This window comes from Colias croceus, chromosome 27 (genome assembly GCF_905220415.1).
Source record: "Colias croceus chromosome 27, ilColCroc2.1".
Lineage (NCBI taxonomy): Eukaryota > Metazoa > Arthropoda > Insecta > Lepidoptera > Pieridae > Colias > Colias croceus.
Window position 1 is genome coordinate 3238318 of NC_059563.1, and position 22635 is coordinate 3260952.

At 32.7% G+C, this 22635-nt stretch overlaps 1 protein-coding gene across 2 annotated transcripts in view; it reads right to left on the bottom strand.

Moving 5' to 3' along the window:
* LOC123703826 (irregular chiasm C-roughest protein-like) overlaps positions 1 to 22635 on the bottom strand; it is a 99297-nt gene that overhangs the window by 16813 nt on the left and 59849 nt on the right. For both annotated transcript variants that reach the window (XM_045651989.1, XM_045651990.1), the window contains exons 5-7: positions 17754 to 17905; positions 13742 to 13833; positions 12328 to 12436 (exon numbers count right to left, since the gene is read on the bottom strand). In XM_045651989.1, the coding sequence (XP_045507945.1) occupies positions 12328 to 12436; positions 13742 to 13833; positions 17754 to 17905 (353 nt within the window). The remainder of the gene's footprint in view (positions 1 to 12327; positions 12437 to 13741; positions 13834 to 17753; positions 17906 to 22635) is intronic.

The following is a 22635-nucleotide window of genomic DNA, read 5'->3' on the forward strand; positions in this document are numbered from 1 at the left end:
TTACAGATTCGAACCGAAAGAAAACGAATTTGAGCTAGAAAATCGTACACGCAAATCAGCAAGCTACAGTGTTATTTAGGTATATTATTACTTAGGCTAAACCAATTTAATATACCTATTCCTATTACTGGCATTAAACCGTATAAAGATTATGAAAAGAAGAGAAAGAAGAATTAAAGCGTAATAAATGTTTTAATTTCTTTCAAACATCATCTTTAATATAGACAGCTCATACGATAATGGTCCTTCGAGCCGGATCAAAGCTGTTAACAAATAAAAACGTATTTATTACGAACATTTTATTCTGTATTTCCTTTAAAAGCCATTATATTCACATCCAGTTGACGAAGCCTTAAGATTATCTCTACGCCTGAAGATTTGATCCTCAGGAGCGTTAAGGCTGTCAGGGATGTAATTTTGTTGAACGTACCATGGTTAGAATTTCTTAGCTTTGCAAAATGCGAATTTCAATGTATTTTTTCTTGTTTTTTGCTGAGTTGGATGTAGTATACATAGTATTTTATAGTGTTTAATTTTACGCGAGTATTATACATTTAGAAATTAAAGATTTTAAACGTGATTTATTCCAGTCTTCCCGTGAATAATATAATGAGTAAATCGAGTTTAAAATCCGTTAAAATATTTGATTTCTAACTGTATTATTCATGGAGAATAAGTAAAATATGTATTATACCATTTTAAAAATAATTGGTCATTTATGAAAGAACATTTTATAAAATTTTACGATGCGATGTGCATACTTACATTGTTATAATGACAAGGGTTTAGATTTTTATGAATTATTTTTTTAGTATGATATTCGTAAGTACGTTTTACTCAGAAAAAACTTATAGTTTAAATTTCCTAAAAGTTCTCGCACATTTTAAACCAAAATTTTCATTTCAGCAAAATCCATTATTCTCGACACAGCTGTTTCGGCTTGTTAGTCAATCACTATTAAAAGTAACGATAAGCTGGGTATTAACTCAGACACGGTTATGTTGGTAACATATTGAGAAGGGGGGATTTGGCCCAGGGGAAATAAGCCTACCCCATGTCCCATTATAGGAAACAGGGGTATTACATATTATGTGTTTGTAGCCTCATACTTTGTTGTTATAAACGAATTGTGAGCTGTAATATATCTTCATATATTACTAGCTTACCGCCCGCGGCTTCGCCCGCTTTCTCTAAAACGATTTGAGATTTAAACTATCCTATCTCTCACGTTGGATCGAACTGCATATGGTGTGCGAATTTTATTATAATCGGTTAAGTGGTTTAGGAGTCCATTGAGGGCAAACATTGTGACACGAGATTTATATATATTAAGAATAATAAATGATATCTATTCGAAAGCAGGTGGATATCTCTATAAGAATTTGGGTAACATATAAATTTAATACTGAATGCAGGCAAAAATGAAAACCTGCGTAAGTTTTATATCATAAAACAACTTCATATCTATATTAGTGTAGTATATTCCTTACTCTTTTGCGGAAAAATGGCTAATCGTTTTTGGGTGAAATTGTAGTTTGAATAATAGTAAATTTTTATCTAGGTACGCGACCGAAATAACGAGCTGAAGCTAGTAAAAAAATATTATATAATCTTTTCAAGGGTATCTACAATGAAATCTGAATGTTCAATAGAAAAGAGATATCTTAATATATATAAATCTCGTGTCACAATGTTTGTCCTCAATGGACTCCTAAACCACTTAACCGATTATAATAAAATTCGCACAACATGTGCAGTTCGATCCAACTTGAGAGATAGGATAGTTTAAACATGTAGGTACCACGGGCGAAGCCGGGGCGGACCACTAGTTGATTATAAAAAGGTATAGCCAAAACGAAATTGAAATAATAGACTAAAAGATTAGCAGTGAAAATGCAGTCCCAAAGTACATGTATGGAACGCTATATGGAGCGCGGTCCACTAAAATTTATGGGTTTTTTTTAAGGTAATGAATTTTCTTTATTGTCCCCTCCCTGCATGGTATTGAATGTGTTTAATGAATTTTCACGTTTTGAATTTATAGTCGAATACGTGTTTTGTTTGATTTTTTTGTATGTTATTTACAACCTCGGAAAAGAGTATTGAATCCTGCGAATGTTTATTCTGGGAAAATTAAATTTTCCATCGTTGAATTTATTACTTTATTGATTTGAGAGTTGAAAGGTTTTAATGGTTCTTGGATGAGAATGATACAGTAGAATTTCTTTTAGGAATCATATTACGTAGTCACATTCGTCAGTCGTGTTGCATGCAGAAGTTAATTCTATATCCTTTCTTAAGTCTAAAATTATCTTTGAACCTATTTTCATCCAAATCTATTCAGTTGTTTGGGAGTGAAGAAGATACTTGAAGGCCTACTAAAAGCAAAATAACTAAGTTATGTTCAAGAAGTTGTCTCTTTCTAATGACTATTAAGTACTCTCCAAAGTACATAACTGAATGAAATATTTATGCGAAAAATCTGCATTGTAATACCAAAACAACAATATCATCATGATACGTGAAGGGAATACAATACAAGATGGCGACTGCGTATCCCGATACGCGACACAAACACAATTGCGAACTCATGGCTAACATTAATTCTAATTTAATTTGTTTCATTCAAAATTACTCATTGGTACCATTTACTCTTCTATGTATTAACGCATTTCTAAGTGTATTAATTATTAAAAAAAATATGAAAAACTAGCTGTGCAGCGCGATTTCACTCGCGGGATTTAAAGTAATGCTCATGCATTATTCTGTGAAACCTATATATCAATATGAATATATAAAACTCAAAGGTGACTGACTGATATAGTGATCTATCAACACACAGCCCAAACCACTGGACGTATCGGGCTGAAATTTGGCATGCAGGTAGAAGTTAGGACGTAGGCATCCGCTAAGAAAGGATTTCCCGAAATTCTTGCGGGAACGGGGAAAAATGGGGATGCACGTACAAAGTCGTGGGCGGAAGCTAGTTACGATATATAACTTATAGGTATTACTGTAAAGTTTCATCCAAAACCGTCCCGTACTTTTTTCAGTCGAGTATACCTACATCTGACAAACTTTGGCATCTATAACATTAGAAGGATTCAAGGCTGTATAATTTCACACTACCGCTAGACGTTTAAAATAATAGCCTATTTTATATTTATACCACATTTCGTTTGGGTTATTGTAAATTTGCCACAAAGTTAATTCGTCACCTAAAAAAGCATGTGTAAATTTGCCACACTTTTATTTTTTTAAAGTTAATTCGTCACGATTTAATATCAAGTATTGTAAATTCGTCACATCGATAATTTAAGTACAGATAGCAAAAAAATTAAACAATAAATTAATTTAAAATGTTTATTTCTTAATCAGTTTTAGATTTTCAACCTTACATGTAAAAAAATCACAGTCAAATTGGATGGCGATGGACTTTGTAAAAACATAAGGAAAAGCATAACAAAGTTAAATTTTGCTAAAAACCAAGGAACATCTATTTTGTATATGTTCTAAAAATTCACAGCAGTTATAAAGAGTATTACTTAAGAAATATCTAATATCTACATTATTCTACATAGGTAATGGTAAAAAATCACAGTTCTCTCTATAAATATTTTTAAAATGTAATGAAATGAGAGCGGCTCTATAACTAATTAGACCGCCTCCTTCGTACAGTGGTTGACGCGTGAGCGTAAAACCGAGGGGTCCTGGGTTCGATTCCCGGTGGAGACGAAGAAAAAAAAATGTCTCGGTCTGGCAGGACACAGAAGGCTGATCACCTACTTGTCCCTAAAGAAAATCGATCAGTGAAACAAATGTGTAATGCATCTGCCCCTTACCCCACTTGGGGACATGGGACTTCACTTCACTATAACTAATATTTATCACAATCGTATAAAAATAAGGATAAAATATTTTTCACCTATTTTGTATACAGGGTGTAAGGGACAGCCTCCCGAAAACTTTAACCATGGAATCATTCTGAGCAATTTTCTCAAAGAAAGCATATTGTGGAAATGAAAAAAAAAATTTCAACCTCCCATACAAAATTAGCATCTCACTCGAAAATTTTGTATGGGAAGCCGAATTTTTTTTTTCATTTCCGCAATATGGTTTCTTTGGGAAAGTTGCTCAGAAAGATGACCTGAGTCCATGATCAAAGTTTTCGAAAGACTGTCACTTACACCCTGAATGTTCTAAAAATATACAACAGTTATAAAAAATATTACTTAACATCTATATTATTCTACATAGGTAATCGTAAAAATCACAGTTCTCTTTATAAATATTTTTAAAATGCAATGAACTAAAAGCGGCTCTACAATATTTATAACAATCCTATAAAAATAAGGATAAAATATTATTCTTTTATTTTAACAAGTAAAGATATTGCTTACTTACTTACTTTACTTAAATCATATCCTATAATATTAGAAAAACACAAAGCAAATAAAAATCAAAACTCAAACAGACTAGCGCGTTTCATGATCATGACAATTAATAAATCACAGTTAAAATCACATTAATTATTTTTATAAGTCAACTTTCGTTTTCCATAAAAATAAAAATTCTCATACATAAAAAATCATTTCAAACTTTTAAAAAGCGCAAATCAATTTGACTAAATAATGAATTTACCTTATGTTATTGATGAATTTACCTTATGTGAATGATAACTGTAATATTAAAATGTAAATCATTATATTGCTGGTTTCACCGCAGGCTGAAAGGTATAATTCACTTGCCTTGCTTGCTGGCAGTACTTTACTACTTGTGGCAAATTTACAATAACCCGAATATACCTGTGACGAACTTACACATACTTTTTAAGGCATGTGACGAATTTACTTTCAATGTATGGAGTTTTAAAAACGTGACGAATTAACTTTGTGGCAAATTTACAATAACCCTTTCGTTTCACTCATTTCCGGTTATGACGCAAGCCAGTTTGTTTATCATATATTTTTTGTTGGTCGTAAAATAAGAACCCTTTACGCTCTACCCAATTACATTTTACGGTCCAGAGTATAGGACGGACATTTGACAATACGTGCCTGTTTATCTGTGCCCGTTTTATTATCTGTGGTCACTAACTTAGAGAATATATTGGTAAGCTGACGTTATGATTATTTGGTTTTGGCACGTTTGAATGCCACGTATTATAAACGTATATAAAAGACACTTACAATCTTAAAGACACGTACATCAATATACATTTTACAAAGTACTTAAAATATTTTCTGAGAGAAAAACGTTAAAAATGGCAATTTAGATTTGACAGTTAAAATTGCGCAATTAATAATATAATAAATATTAGACATCCTCCCTCCATCCCTCCTTAATATTAGACATTACGAATTCTTATACTTTAAAGTTTGCATTGCGTTAACTCGCCTGTAGTAACTCAGGCCCCGGAACCACAGACAATAGAAAATCTATTGTGTCTGGGACCGATCGGGCCGCTTGGGGCTCAATGGGTTAAAATTATGGCATTATAAAAATACCACAAACATTATAAATAAACTAATTAAATAATTAAATAGATCGTTTATTTACTACCATGATGATAATACAATATTACCTACATAAACTTAGTGACCCAGACCTAATACTATAATATTATAAAGAGGAAAAGTTTGTATGTAGGTATGGTTTTCACGCATAAACTACTGGACCGATTTTTGATGAAATTTGGCACAGACAATCTTGAGTCCCTGAGAATGAACATAGGCTACCTTTTATTGCGAAATATGTACCACGGGCGAAGCCGGGGCGGACCGCTAGTATAGTGATAAACTGTTCAGTATACCATTCATACCTTAAAAACTGAAAGATCTATAAACAACGTAGCAGTGGTATAGAGGGGACTCATTTCAAACAATTGCTCGTCTACCGTCATTTATTCTGCCAACGGAATAGTAATTTCCTCTCCAGTACGGAGGGCAATAATTTTTGTGTTCGTTCGATAAATGCTGTGCTACGTACTGTTTTGGTAATAAACAAATGCTGTTTTGATTAACATGGTTTTTCATTTCTTTCCACGTATAGGTACCGAAAATTGCTTATTTAAAACAAAAATACATAATTATTATTTTACGTACTTCATTGATAATTTATGATGATTTTTTTAGCAAACATCCCTACCAATTCCTACTTCCCAACTAATATTATAAATGCGAAAGTAACTCTGTCTGTAACAGCGTAACAACGCTTTCCCGCTTAAACCTCTCAACCGTTTTTAATGAAATTTGGCACAGACAATCATCTTTAGACCCTGAAAAAGAACATAGCCTACCTTTTATTGCGAAATATGTACCACGGGCGAAGCCGGGGCGGACTGCTAGTTGAATTATAAACTAATAAATTATTCTGTAATGAATTTGACATTTAAATTTCAAAATGAAATGCTTTTATACTCGTAAATGTACGCTTTTGCTATTAAAGAAGAAACAAGAAAGAATAAACATTTTTTCAATGGTATAAATGACAGAAAAAATAGCAACCACCTACTTAAAACTCCCTTATTTTTTGTCCTTCGGTCCGTGGATTTTAGTACTTTCTTTATAAACGAATTTTTTCATTAAAAATAAAATTATTCCAATCAATGAATGAAAGTCAAGCGATTCAGCTAGTATAAATAAAATAACATCAGTTGACACGGATTACAGAGTTTCCATTTTCTAGGTCTCTCTGAATGATCGATTTTCATCATAAATAGGTCAGCCAAAGATGTCAATGTCTTCCCAGATTGTAGTTTTGTTTTTGTGAATTTATAAATAACTTGACATGAAATGTTAATTTAAGTTTATATTTTTAACTAGCTTCCGCCCGCGACTCCGTCCGCGCGGATGTCGGTCTTCGCGTGGATGGTTTATTTATCCATTTTGAGTACCTCTGACAATAACATCTTATAAATATCTATTGGACCCAATTCCCAAATACGGCTAGGCCTATAATAATACGCAACGTGTGTTCGCGGTTCTGCGGAACAACGTCTATGGATAAAACTGAAAAATTAAGATTAATTTTTTCTACGTATTTTTACAGGATAAAAAGTATCCTATTTTACGCCCAGGATAATAAGGTATAATTATACCAAGTTTCATCGAAATCGAACCGCTAGTTTTCACGTGATGCCTTCACATACAGACAGACAGACAGACAGACAGACAGACAGACAAAAAATTTTTTAATCACATATTTGGGCTTGGTATCGATCCAGTAACACCCCCTGGTATTTATTTTTTCAATATTTTCAATGTACAGAATTGACCCTTCTACAGATTTATTATATGTATAGATTATATTGGCAATTACATTACTTATAGGTACTATTAAAAGAGGAAATTAGGTGTTTTGAGTATTTGTGATTGTGGAGAAATCATATTCATGATCAGAATCGACAACGAAAAATACATCATTTGTGAAAATTTCACCTTTCTAGATATCATGATTGATGAGATACAGCCTGGAGACAGACAGGCAGATAGCGGAGGCTTAGTAATAGGGCCCCGTTTTACCTTATGGGTACAAAACCCTAAAAAAAAGACAAATAAATTTAATTATCCACTGAATTCAAGTAATTTAATCACCACTTTACCACCCGCGGATAATATTCGAAACGGAAAATATACCTTTAAACAGCTCAATACTAGTAAAAGAAAACCATTAATTACGTGTAGTCATAAATACCTAATGGTCGACTATTTGAACATGCTTCGAGTAATAAAGTAGTCGAAAAACTTGATTAATATAGACATTTTACGATTAACCGTTACTAATACGTAGTTTAGACAATGACCTATTACACTAGTAGACGCGGCATACGCCAACATCATTGCACTAAAAAACAGCGTGATTAATACATACCTACTTACTAACGCATTATCACCAATACAGTTGTTCTCTCTTTCACTCTTACGCACAAGACATAATACATGTCTCACTCATGTACTTCGTAATAACAACTGCCGATTAAAATATAAAAAGAACGTCCAGCCACGACGCTGAATGGTGCGTGACTAAGCAAAACTCGGGCAATTAGTTGAGTTTTTTCTTGCCAAAATAGAGAGCGGGTAACGTATCTAGCTCTTTTATATATCATAGAGTTTAGAAGCCCGTTTAATTTGTATATTTAAGAAAAATAAAAAAAAAATACGTGTGGCACTCGAGGACTGCCGCGGTAAAGCTATTGCATAGCATCGCATCGCTGTGCCGATTGGAGTGGGGGGTGTTAGGTTATTTCGTTACAGAATTTTTACATTCAGTCGCCGATCAAGGCCCGCGATAGAAGCTATGCAATAGCTTAAAAATTTACGATATTATATGGCTCTATCATAGATCATCAGTCTAATTAATATCATTTCTAAGAATATAATATGCCCTTTTAACTACAGACACTGTTTTCTACATAGTATACATGTTTATAACAGAAAATATTTTGTTAAATGGGGTATCTTAATCAAAGTTTAAGGCCTTTACCGTCATCCTAAATAATACCGAATACAATTATCTCGCTTTTTTCGAGTAGATACTATTAAATAGCAAGGAGACGTTCTGTTTATATTTAGGTTTGTAAATGCAAGAAAAGGAACTATATATTTTGAAAAGTTCCACCAATGCGTGTATAGTGCCACGCATTTTATATTTTCATTACAACCACGAAGGTCAGCTAATAAACATCCCAACACTTTACATAAAAACAAATCATTTACCGGATAAGCGCTATAACCCGACCAACTAAAAAAAGCAATACGAATTAATGTAATCGTAAAAACTTGATGGCCTATTAAACTTGGCCGTTTGTCGAATACTGCTACCGCGGTAACGAAACTTCATTAAAAGAGAATAAGGTGGGAATCGTAAATCAAAGGCTTATATTCAATTAGTGGTTCCGGTTACGTGTGTTAATAGGTATTATTTAACAACTGCTAACTTGGTAGTTAAAATTAAACGCCTAATATACTAGAATCTAGGTATACTATATAATATTATTAAGCTGAAGAGTTTATTTGTTTGTTTGAAAAATTCTTTCGGTGTTAGATAGCCCATTTATTGAGGAAGGCTATGGGCTATACATCATTTCGCTAAGACTAACAGGAGCGAAGCACTGCGGTTAAAACCGTGGAGCACAGCTAGTTAGGAATAAACAGGTACCTATATTATGTAGACTATTGTCTTTATCCCTTTTGAATCGGCGCCTCTAGAATCGATAAGCTCTGAAATATCAAACGATGCAACCAAAATAAAAATATTATCTCGTCTCAACTTTTGTGCAACTCAATATCTCTTTTCTAGATCTATATCTCAACACCTTTCTATTGTTTTAGGAGCTTTTAGGCATGCATAATATGACATGATTATATCTTTTTTTTGACAAATTATAAAGACGTGTGGCACTCGGGGACTGCCGCGGTAAAGCATAGCATGCCTTCAACTTTCAAGCCACACCTCCGTGCCCGTCGGAGTGGGGAGCGTGAGGTTTTTTCGTTACGGAATTTCTGGATTCGGTCCCCGCTCTCAAGGCCCGCGATAGAAGCTATGCAATAGCTTAAAATATGCTTAAGTGATATCTTTGTGTGCTAATTATGTGTTGAAAAAACATGTCAATACTAAATACCTACATATACTACATGCAATAGAAACCCAAAATTATCTTTTCAAACACTAACCGCATATTAGACACCAATCTAATCCTGTTTTAGGACGTCAAATTAGATATCTTGATACAAACCAAAAAGTCTAATGATTCGTATTCTCCGAACAAAATACGTTTTTATTTCTCCGACTATAATACTCACATAAAAACAAGCCAGTTCCCACAACACAAATAAATTCAAGTCGCTACCCCAAAAATTTCTAAGAAACATTCGTAAAAGGCCCGATCGGAAAAAATACGAGATCAGAATAAATAAACAAGCAAACAATAAGTACAGATGTAGTTTTAATCAAATATTTGGCTTCTATAATTCAATTCTCTACGTTATTTTTGGCCGATTTGGCTCGTTTGCTTTGGCAGGGTTTTTGTAAGGCTATGTGAATGCTGACTGCATTGAATAGAAATTGGTTTGGTAATGAATTGATAACGATGTTCTAGTAGTGTAGAATACAATAGTACCTACTTCTATTAATTGAATGGTTAATTAATTGTTTACTAATAAACTTATAAATTAATTTTAATCTTCACTTAATAATACTATACAACTAAAGCGTTTGTTTGTTGAACGCGCTTATATCAGGAACCACGGGTCTGATTTAAAAAATTATTTCGGTGTTAGATAGTCCATTAATCAAGGAAACACCGTGCTTCTGTATACCCTGTGACGGGTATATCATCACGCTAAGACCAACAGGACCGGAGTAAAACCGCGAGACACAGCTATTAATAAATAACAGTCTCATAATTATAATAATTATCTATTCAATCATATTAATACTGATCTCCCCGAATTTTGTCGTTGAAAAATGTAGTTTTCCTCGCATAAAGGAACACTATTAATAAGCACAGGTAAACCCGTGTATATGACAGTATAGTTCAACAATAATATAATATTATGTATCTACATACCTTTATATAAAAAAATATATTCTCTATAATATATCATACGTAATGGTTTCGTTTTTCATAAAGCGAACCATAAATGTTTATACTCGTATTTTTTTTTTTAATTTTCTATTTGTAAGTGTAAATTATTGTGAATTCAGAATTTCAGTAGCGTGTAAATAGGAATCTAGAATACTATTTTATGCAAATGTAAAAATTAAAGTTCTGAAACTTTAATAACTAACTTGGTAACTTTGTGAATTGTATTCCATCGATTTAAGCTAGAACATTTATACTGTGGAAAATTTAATATTTCATTGGATATCTATGAGGAGTACTTTATAGTAATATTATGCTAATATGCGTGTCACTGGTTGAAAAATAATATACAATTTATATTGAAACCAAGAAGTGTTAGTAATAATATTTAATAGTCATATTTATAAGAAGATTAAAACATAACATTGAAACTTTACTACGGTACACTAAAATTACCTACTTGTGTATTTAAATTTCGTCTCGCGTAGTACCTACCTATCTAAAACCCTATTATGTCACTAACATCTTCTTATTTTTCATAGTAAAGGCAGATAATTTATTTTTTCATTGATTATTACGAGTTTTCTGTAACCTGAACGTTTTTCGAACTACATACAATCTATGCGTATTTTCATCTAAATTTGGCCAGTTATTTTTACATAAAAGTGTTACATTCAACCATCTAGCCTACAATTAAAACTTATACAAATATGAAATAACTAATTTAGAAAACAATGAACAATATTATAATTTATATAAAAACATACTTCATTCGTTTTTCAACATAATTAATTATTTTTAACGTGACATATCGAGTGCATCGAGCGGTCGTGCGGAGTGTACTGATTAATTATATGTCAAATACTTTTCAATTAATTTAATTTAATTAATTAAGGATTGTATGCAATAAACCAATATTTCAACAATGAAAATGAAATGGAATAATATTTTACGATCTTAATATAGTACCTACTACTAATAAGTAATATCCTACTAATATTATAAATGCAAAAGTTTGTGAGGATGGATGTGTGTTTGTTACTCTTTCACGCAAATACTACTGAACCGATTACAATGAAATTTAGCATACATATAGAGGGTAGCTTGGATTAATACATAGGATAGATTTTATCACGGTTTTTATTTGAAAACGCGGGCGAGCTAAAGCGCGAAAGCTAGTGGTACCTAATATTTTTTTTTTAAATCAATATCGAAAAGAATTTCTCGGCACATTAAAACTTAAGAACGACTTTCACGATATCATTTATCTTGAATCTTCTATAAGTTTTGTTTTATAGAATGAAAAATTATAAATTTGGTCAGAGAACTGTTTATTCAATGTTAGCACAACGTCTGTCAACAAATTAAGTTCTTTATTTATTTACTAACCTTTCGCCCGCAGCTTCGCCCGCGTTGTCAAAAGAAAATCCGCATAGTTCCCGTTCCCGCGGGATTGTCGGGATAAAACTATCGTATTTGTTAATCCATCTCTATGTGTGTGCCAAATTTCATAAAAATCGAATTAGCGGATTTTGGGTAAAGGAGAAACACACAAACAAATAGGTACTTTCTAAATTATCACTACACTATATAAGTGTTAATCCAAGTTACCTTCGTGTGTGTCAAATTTCATGAAAATCGGTTTAGCAGTTTTTGCGTAGTAAGTAACAAACAAACATACAAACCTTCGCTTTTATAATATTATTAGGATTTAGAGGTACTTAAAAAAACGTATTACTTACCTCAATTTGTATACTGGCCGCTCTGTACGCCCTGTCAGCTGTGTTTTGCGCTTGACAAGTGAACGTCTGGTTATGATGTTCTTGTTTTGGCGTCATTTTAATCACGGATCTATAGAAAAATACAATCATTAACAAAAATATAAAACGTGTTAATAATAATTTGACATTGTTATGTTTGGATTTTAACGCTATATTTTATGAAGTAGTGGAAATAGTTCGCATTGTTCACAAAAGATTCCCTCCTCGCCTTCCTCGATAAATGAGCTATCTAACACTCAAATAATTTTTCAAATCGGACCAGTAGTTCCCGAGATCAGTGCGTTCAAACAAACCTCTTCAGCTTTATAATATTAAGTATAGATTTAAAATCAGTAGTATTACTTTTTTCTTTGTTCAAATATTTACTTGCCCGAATATAACTTTTACACAAAATACGATCAAAATATTCAACAATTTTGTTATTTCACATATAGGTATAATTAACATAGTACCTACCTACGAACCTTGATAGTATAAAACACAAGATAAATAGAACACCAAACTAAACCTCGAACTCTAACCTTCGAACATAATCACAGGTTTACAATATATAATAAGGGTTTGTTGGACAAATATACTATCCTATAAATTAACCAGAACATTTCATTTCAATCTCCGAAAAGCTATCATTAGTCCTTTGTTTCGTATTTGGCTTTTATTTTTAATGTACATATGAAAGCAAATGGAACAACGATAAATGAAATTTTTGGATATGGTATTGCTCTATGATAGCGTAAAAATGAATAACATGGTTTTGTAATATTAAGTACTGAAATTAATAGCTGAAAAATATTTTTACATGAATCATAATTACCAGTGATATTTTTATATAGATGTAAATAAACTGCTAAGAACACTTTAATGATAGCTTCTATTTAAATATAAAAAACTATTACAGATTTTCTGTCTCGAACCAAAGATAAGATACTCGCTTGAACTGTTTTTTTAGTGAGCGTAGAGCCTAAACTCTAAACTCAATCTATGTAAAGAATGCGAGCACAATTAAAAGAGCAATATTTGTAATAGGTTTTAATTACATACGTAAATATGCCAAATTCGATTACAGCGATTATGAATAAACATCTACAATAACCGATCATAGACCAATGTCTAAGGAGGAAGGCCAATGCCTTCTACACTATCGTGATTGCCTCTACTCGCCTAACGCTGCCCAATCTATACTATAATATTATAAAGCTGAAAAGTTTGTTTGTTGGTTTGAACGCGCTAATCTCAAGAACTACTGGTCCGATTTGAAAAAAATTTCGGTGTTAGATAGCCCATTTATCGAGGAAGGCTATAGGCTATATATCATCACGATAAGACTGGGGTCAAACCGCGGAGCACAGCTAGTGTGAAATATACGCATACTCACTTTGCAGTAAATCTCTGTCCATCAGCCAACGCTTCCACTGTGTAGGTGACGCCCTGCGTGAGTACACCAGCGTTACTGTCCACCCAGGTTATCTGGAATGGATGTGTTATTAATGATGTGTGATAGATTGGTTAGTGTGGTAGACAATTTGAAGAAATTAAACTCTCTAGCAACGTAACTGTCTCCACACATAAAAATCATATCATACACTTATTCTTTTGGAATAAGAAGGTAAGATTTAAACATACTTTCGCATTTATAATTTCACCAGTTCAGGTTTATTAGTAGTTCAGTTCTGAGTCAGAGAATGGGATTTTTACAACCGTAAAATGTAGCGTATGTCACTCTGTAACCTTTTTTGGGGCTAGAGATAAATAGGATATTAGTCTGTAAACACGAAAGTGAATGAAATCGATCTATTGCGACATAAAAAATAAACAAACGGACTAAGACACTTTTGCATTTATAATACAAGTAAGAACTGACTGGCAATCTCTATTATTATTAAATCCAGTCGTACTTTAACTAACGGACGTCACAAAAAACCAGCGCTGAAGAATTTTAGTATTATACGCTTAAAGCCTAACGGACGAACATTATTATAATTTTTAAGTATTTCACCAGGAGGGTTAATTTATTCGAGTGTATATGTATTTTACTTTAGTACACTTTGTATCATAAATTGCTTAATGGCTTTTAGATGGAGACGTGTTAGAATCGTAATTAGGGACGAAACCTGGTGAAAACATGAGTGTTAAAATTTTATTTCTCTTAAAAAAGGAGAAATTATATTACTTTAATACTTTTCTCTTCCATTTATACTAGACTAGCGGTCCGCCCCGGCTTCACTCGTGGTACATATTTTTATAACCTATAGAACTCAGGATTCACAGGTACAAGACCATCAGGTAAAATAATTTTTAAAATCGAACTATTAGTTACAGAGATTAGAGCTTTCAAACAGAAGCAAAGAAATTCTTCAGGTTTATATAGATTATCGGTAGAAGTATATAGCCAATTACCACGAACTTTTATTTAAGAATTGATTACAAATGATATGCCATGCAATAAAGCAGGGTAACTAAAGATTAATGTATCATTATCTCTCGTATTAAATTTAGTTGGTTTATTAAACTACCATCTTCCAGGACACACTTTATATTCGTACATAATATTAAAAACAGATTCAACAAGTGATAACTGCGTTAAAAACAACCGACTTCAAACTTGCACTTGCAAAATTTACAAATACCTACAGACAAAAATGCTCATAAAATAAAAACTACTGGGCCTATCCGAATAAAATTTTTATGGGACCAATTCGACACCATCCCGCATCGAACAAAAAAAGAATCACGTAAATCGGTTCAGAAACCTCGGAGTAATCGGTGTACATACATAAAAAAAATATACCGGCCGAATTGATAACCTCCTCCTTTTTTTGAAGTCGGTTAATAAAAATGGCGCGAAGTTAGTTTTCAATCTATTGTTCCATATAAAATAGTACCATCAGCGGGATCGTCGACGCGCTAAAATATTCAACAATTGTCTGACAAATCACAATAAAACTGCTACACTATAAATACTCCATTCTGACAGCTTTTAAAATTAATTTCTGCTGTTTTAAATATTCTAACAATCATTGCAATTCAAGCACTAAACTATCAATAGATAGAACTAACTTTAAGTACTGTTAGTATTGCCTTATTTTTGCTCACCCACATCTTATTGTTATATTTCCTCTGATTTTTGGGTTGCCTGGTAGAGGTCGCTACCTAGCGATAAGGCCGCCCTTTGCTGTTTCTGTAGTATTGTCTTTGTTATATGTATTTTCAATGCAATAAAGTACTTTTCATTCATTCATTCATTTATTCCCGAACTTGAATACAAGGTTAATCACTACACATTATAAAACAAAGTCGCCTGTCTGTCCTTTTAAAAATACGTAACAGATTTTGATGCGGGATTTTAAATAGATAGATAGATTCTATACGAACTAAAATAACTTACATCTAACATGCATAAAATATTATATTTTGTAACCTCATTTCATCACAAACGAATGCATAAAATGCTAGAGGATATATTTATCATCACCATGATATACCAGGCGAAGTCGGGGCGATCTCTAGTTTAAAATAAGTACTGCAATACAAAAACAACCACAAGTTTAACATTTCAGCCCTCTCGGGCTCGCGACATCATATTCAATTTAACCCCTAATTGTCTCTCCTCCCGTGAGCATCATCTATTCAATTCGTTTAAATGGATTAAATGAAACAGCTTCCAGCAAATGAGTTGAACTGTTAAATGGAAGTCCGGTGGACAAATCTCTATAGAATTACATGAATTTAATAGAAGTACGGAAGAATTTGAATAGTGAGCTTGGCGATATATTTGATAAATGGGTAAATACTCCTAGTATAATGGCTTTAAGAACATTAAAAGCTACTGAAGGATATGCTGAAGAATTTACTATAGACGATGAGGAATAAAAAGAGGAAGATGAAAATCAGTGCAGCAATACATTTTAAATAATGGTTGCTGCTTTGCTGACGGGGAGTCCTTTTTGCCTCCATTACTATCTATCTTTTTTTTTTCTCTGTTTTGTGTATTAATTACTAAGAGTTACATGGTGGCAAATAAAACGATTTCTATTTCTATTTCTAAAAATTATATTTAAGTTCACGAAGAAATAATATGGTGCATGTAAATCAAGAACATTTTAATTATCATGAACACGGAGATAAAAACACGTAATTTAAACATTAAATGTTTCACCAAATTTGTATTCTAATTAAGTACACTGTACACATGTCTTTCCCGTGAGTCACATTTATAAATATTGCGGTTATTAAAAATCTAAATGAATCACATTAGTAATAAAATGAATATAAAAAATATTCTTCTATCGATACCGAAGGCGAAGCTTGAAATTCGAAACCCATCTCAGCAATGCTTATATTTAAAGATGAGATGTAAATTAATGTTGATGAGGCTCATCTTAGGAAAGCTAATTTCAAAAAACAAAATAAGCTTAAGTAGTTTAAATAGATACACAATATAAAAACGGAGACTAACATCAAATAATGACAAAACAACAGCCAGAGCGAAAAACTAAAATAAATTGCGAATTTCGGAGTATCTAGTTAATTAAATTTAACTTTGAAATAGATAATTTGAAACGTAAGCAGAGAATATATTTTGCTTAATTTATACAGTGAAGATATTTGCATGTCATTTTCGACGCGCTTAAAATTCTGAGACGTTAATTAGTTGTAAATAGACAACGCAAGGATGAAATTCAGACTAAAATATCATTCTAAAACGTCGTTAGCTTAAGAGTTGTTATTTAAATAAATATAGGAAAGGATTAAAGTATCATCTGAATAGCAATTTTCCTGCGTAATTAAATTAAATATTTAATTTGAAATATGTCGAAAACCGCTCCTTCTTGGCTGGGGAACCGTGAAAGATCAAACTAAATATTTCAGACATAACCGGTTTAATGTCGTATATTTAACGTCAAGGCTGATTGAAATGAGGATTACATGAATTCAAAATCGAGATATTTTATACCCCTTTCTTCCTAACAAGCATCTTTTATTCACAATGATAATTATGTTCTAATCCTGCTTAGAGATTATAACAAACAATAACAATATCTAAAAACAACCATCCTAAACCCAGAAAGCATTAAGTGCAATCTAATCTAAATTGAGAGCAGACCATACTAAATTACTCAACTAAAATTACACTTAAATTAGAAGTTACCTTCACGTTAATAAATTACACATGCAGGAATGTAAAACCATTTCATCAATTGTGAGTGCTAATGGAATTGAGCGCGTAAAAACGCATTTGAAATATATCATCCATTTTCAATCGAACATCTACAATTTGTCAGTTCTCACCTAGTCAGCTTTTCCCAATTCACGCGATACCCGCCTTTATGGATCTCGTTAGAAAGTTTAATTTCGTCTATTTGTTTCTGTACATAAGTCTTTCTTACCTCAGCTGGCGGTTTCCCACCCACGGAGATGCATTCGAGTTTGATGATTCTGTCTTCTGTGGTAGAGTAGAAATTCCCTTGTAGAATTTTCGGTGGTTCCGGCGGCACTAGGACGGTTAGGCGGGCGTAGCGTGACCTAATTGCAGGTTCACCTGTACAAAGAGTTTTAATTTATTTGAGCTGGGTATACATTGTATATCTGTTGAGGGAATTGATATTGTTAACTAAAACGTTCCATTTTTATGCTCTATTTTACAGATTTCATTATTTAAAATTTATAGTTCTTGCAAACAATAACCTTACGTAACACGATAAAGTTTGACCTCAATTCAACATTTACCTAATTAGGAATCGATTTACTTTAAGTTTATATCCAAGTTAATTAACTAATAAACTTGAACCTTGTGTGGATTTTAGAACTTCGTTATCCACCTATAGTCTTAATATATATAAATCTCGTGTCACAATGTTTGTCCTCAATGGACTCCTAAACCACTTAACCGATTATAATAAAATTTGCACACCATGTGCAGTTCGATCCAACTTGAGAGATAGGATAGTTTAAACATGTAGGTACCACGGGCGAAGCCGGGGCGGACCACTAGTATATTATAATTTATAAAACCGATTATTCACCTAACTACCAAATGTTTTGATTTAAAACACGAATCACGTATACTCTATTGTTGTAATTGAGCCATCATTTATGTTTCCGATTTCAGCCCGCATATCCTATTCACAAAATTCATATTATTCACACAGATCTGGATCCAAATAGGAACAGTTAACTGTTTAACCGATACCATATAGTGTGGGTAATGTTTGAATATGTTCCAAACTTTAAGGTCCAAACAGGACACAAACCCGCAGTTTTACTAGACAGCGGTCCACCGAGGTACCCTGACTCACAATTTAATGGCGAAACCGAGGAAAGACAATGAAAGACTCCCTTTAGACAGTTTTCTATAGAGCAAACTTTGTTGAAAGTTTGCAAGTTAAATAGTGCAAAGTTGTACAATTTTGCCGCAAGCTAGTTACCCATCGTTGTGTCTTCTTGATAAAAACTTCCATTAGTTTTATGTAAATCTTTTATCTAGTCTTCTCTAGTACAATGTTGCTTTCTCTTTGAAGATTGCCATTAAGTATCTGCTTGTAAATTTAGGTTTTTCGCTTATTGTCTTTTCTTTTAGTCGGCGTACACAAACAGTAAAGAGAACAATGTGTTTCTCTGCTTTATTGGAAACGGGATATTTGCTTTACATAACAAATATTGCTTGAATTTTGTATAAAAGAACTAGAGATTGTCTGTTGTTCTTTCTTATTCGAGTATATTGTGTTTTATTGGAATATTGGGCTAGCAAAGGCTTGTGAAGATAGATCGAAATTAATACTGAGAAAAGCATTACTATCATTATGATGATAATTTGCAAGTTCTATCAATACATACATGGAATATACATAAATAACGAAGTTTGATCTTAGCCCATAGAGCATTTAAAAAATGCCAAAATATTTGACCTTAAAATAACAGTTAATGCTCAATTTTCAAATAAACTCATAAATAAGCAAAGTATATTACTTATATGTGTATTGAAACGAAATAATTAAACAATAGTGGTTTATTATTTTAATGATACGGACGTTCCGGACATTTTACAAGCCTCGGTTTTGGGCTGGTTGCCAAACTCATTCCAATATGGAATTATCGTAAGACTAGGAAAGCTTTTCTAATTGTTTTTTCTTTGCCTTTTATAATTCTTATTCAGTTACTAAACCATTTACTTATTCTTAGTTAGTTGATAATTGAAATAGATGGCTCAGGGATAAGAAAATGGAGTAGAAATGTTGATCGATACTGTGACAATTTGACGTCGTATAAAAACCCAAGGAAGTCTTTGATGAGATGCTATAATTATCATAATAAAAATGTTTAATATGTATACTTGATGTACTGTACCTACAATTCAAATTTTCCAATTATCGTAGTATTTGCTGCGATTTTATTCTTTCTTACTATGTACCAATATTGACTGTAGATTAATAGAGTGTATTTAAGGTATATTTCACAGCACAGTTTTCCCATCTAAGACTTTTATACCGTATCGAAATCAAAATACCCGATCCTTGCGCACCTCTAATAATACTCCTATCCTGGTCCACGTCTAAGTTTAAACAGAACAACTAATATAGTCCATTGTGTCCGAGTTTTGATACTTTAATGTGCACCACAAAACATTTCGTATTTCCCAGCATCCAGCAAAGCTAGCGGAAACTTCGAGAAGAATGGACTGGCTAGAATTTGTACGAATAATTTGGAACCTAATTAAGTTTGGAATAGGATCGTCTCTTGTTTGGCGAATGGAAATTTCTAGTATAGATTGTGTTGTTGTATATTTTTAGCCTATCATAATGTTACTTCTTTATTCGTAAACCTAATTTTGAAGAATAATTAAGAGTACTAATGAGATATTTACTAAATGAATTCGCTTTCTGATGGCAAAATACATTTTGAATAAGATTGATAGTACAGTATTCACTAAATTAAGTCTTTAACTCAAATATTTTATAAGAAAACTATTTTATTAAAGCACTGCCCTTCTTCAGTATTTCGGAGTAAAAACAAAGCTTACTTCTGCATTAAAATCCACCCAAATTTCAAAGATCCTCTAACACAATAAAAAGTTATAGAAGACAGTTACTTCCGCATTTATAACATTAGTATAAACGAAAAGGTTTCTTCGCGAACATTTACGAACTACGGAATTATATTTCCATATTAAAACGTTGTTCATTCACAATTTACACTTCGAATGTGCCTTCATTACTTATATCCATAGCATGTAATTTACATGTTACAGAATATTTATATTTGTAGCACATAAAATATTCTCAAACAATTGTAATCGATCGGAAAGAAACGTGCATTATCAAGAGTACTTGAATTATCTTTAACAGTACGACTGCTTAAATGTACATGAAAGTATTTACATATACTAGGTATCCGCCCGCGGCTTCGCCCGCGCAGTCAAAGAAAAACCCGCATAGTTCCCGTTCCCGTGGGATTTCCGGGATAAAAAGTAGCCTATGTCCTTTCTCGGGTATTAAAATATCTCTATATCAAATTTCATGCAAATTGGTTCAGTAGTTTAGGCGTGATTGAGTAACAGACAGACAGAGTTACTTTCGCATTTATAATATTAAGTGTGGATACCATTTTATTTTGTTCTTTAGGTTAAGTAGATTTAAATGTATGTATCAAACTTGATGTGGCAATAAACGTATTCATTCATTCATTCATTCATTCATTAGGGTAAATTCATGCGTATCGCTTCACGCTTTTACTAACATTGAATACCTTGCCGAAATTGACACTCCCATACAACTATCGATCGATTTTATGCTATTCTTACCAACTGTCCTACATACGCGACCATATACCTACATAATATTATAATGTTCATACACAGTACTTGTTTCAACTGTTTGCAACATACCCCTTTATGATAATCTCCCGCTCACGACTAAATCCGCAAACATCCTCCCTGGACTTACACCAAAATATTCAAGGCATCCGAACGTCACTTTAAGGCCGGTTGCAGAGCTTCACCGACCATCAGTGCGTACGTCAGTCGCGCTTGTCATATGTATGGAAATTAAAACCGTTCATAGCTAGACCGACCATACGCACGCGTATTTCCATACATATGATAAGCGCGACTGACGTACGCACTGATGGTCGGTGACACTCTGCAACCGGCCTAATACTCGTTTAACAAAATCATACAAGACATCTTCAAAGCGATTTAGATATCCAATCTATTCAAGCCAGATCAATTTACACTCCTCAAAATACAAACGTAATCAGATAAACGGGACGTTGAAATTAAAACGAAACATTAAGAGCCCCTGGATGATTAGAATAAATTTGTCAAGCCACGTTAATGGAATCAAGGAATCCTTTAAGATAACGGTGGAAAAGGAGCATTCGATTATCTCGATGCAGAGTTAAACGTTAATCTTCGAACAAAGCCGAATGGCCCGTAAGCAACGGTCTTAGATAAGATAGAAGGGAATTTATCAAATATACGCACAAAGGCCTATGTAAATTAATTTCTTGATCCCTTTGCATATGAATAGAGAGTTCAACAGATTGATCCGAGAGTTTTTATTGGATTTCGGGTCATAAAAATTGTCGTATTGTGAAGCGCTCAAAAGGAATAAATTATGCCAATTACGGAGCGATTTCTGTTTAGATATCTTTTTGAATGTTTTGCGTATTTTCTGAATAGTTAATGTGGTAGCGTAATGGGTTTGACACAAAGGAGGTTTTGGTTTATTGTTATCTTTTTATAGATGATGGCTGTATTATCTATACTATTATTATAGAGCTGAAGAGATTGTTTGTTTGTTTGAACGCGCTAATCTCGGGAACTATACTGATCCGATTTGAAAAATTCTTTCGGTGTTAGATAGCCCATTTATCGAGGAATTAGGCTATATAATATCATCTCGCTAAGACCAACAGGAGCGGAGCACTGCTAGTGTGTTGTATAAAGATACATTTTCATACATTAGTGTCAATAAAGCGTACCAGTTTTTAACAGTACGTGGCCTTAGTCATTTTCCTATTTCAAATGTGAACAATTATTTCACCCTATTCAGATTATTCTTTTGAAATAAAAAAAAAAAAAAATTCTATTCATCTGAACGTATGTATCTTCTATGTTTAAAGATTATTACATTATTAAATAAACATGTAAACAACTCACATCACACAAGAAATTATATTACTATAATATGTATAACATCCGCAAAGAAATTGCGTATAGCAAACAATATGAAAACATTAATAATCTTGAAAAGAAAATATTCCTCAGTCTTA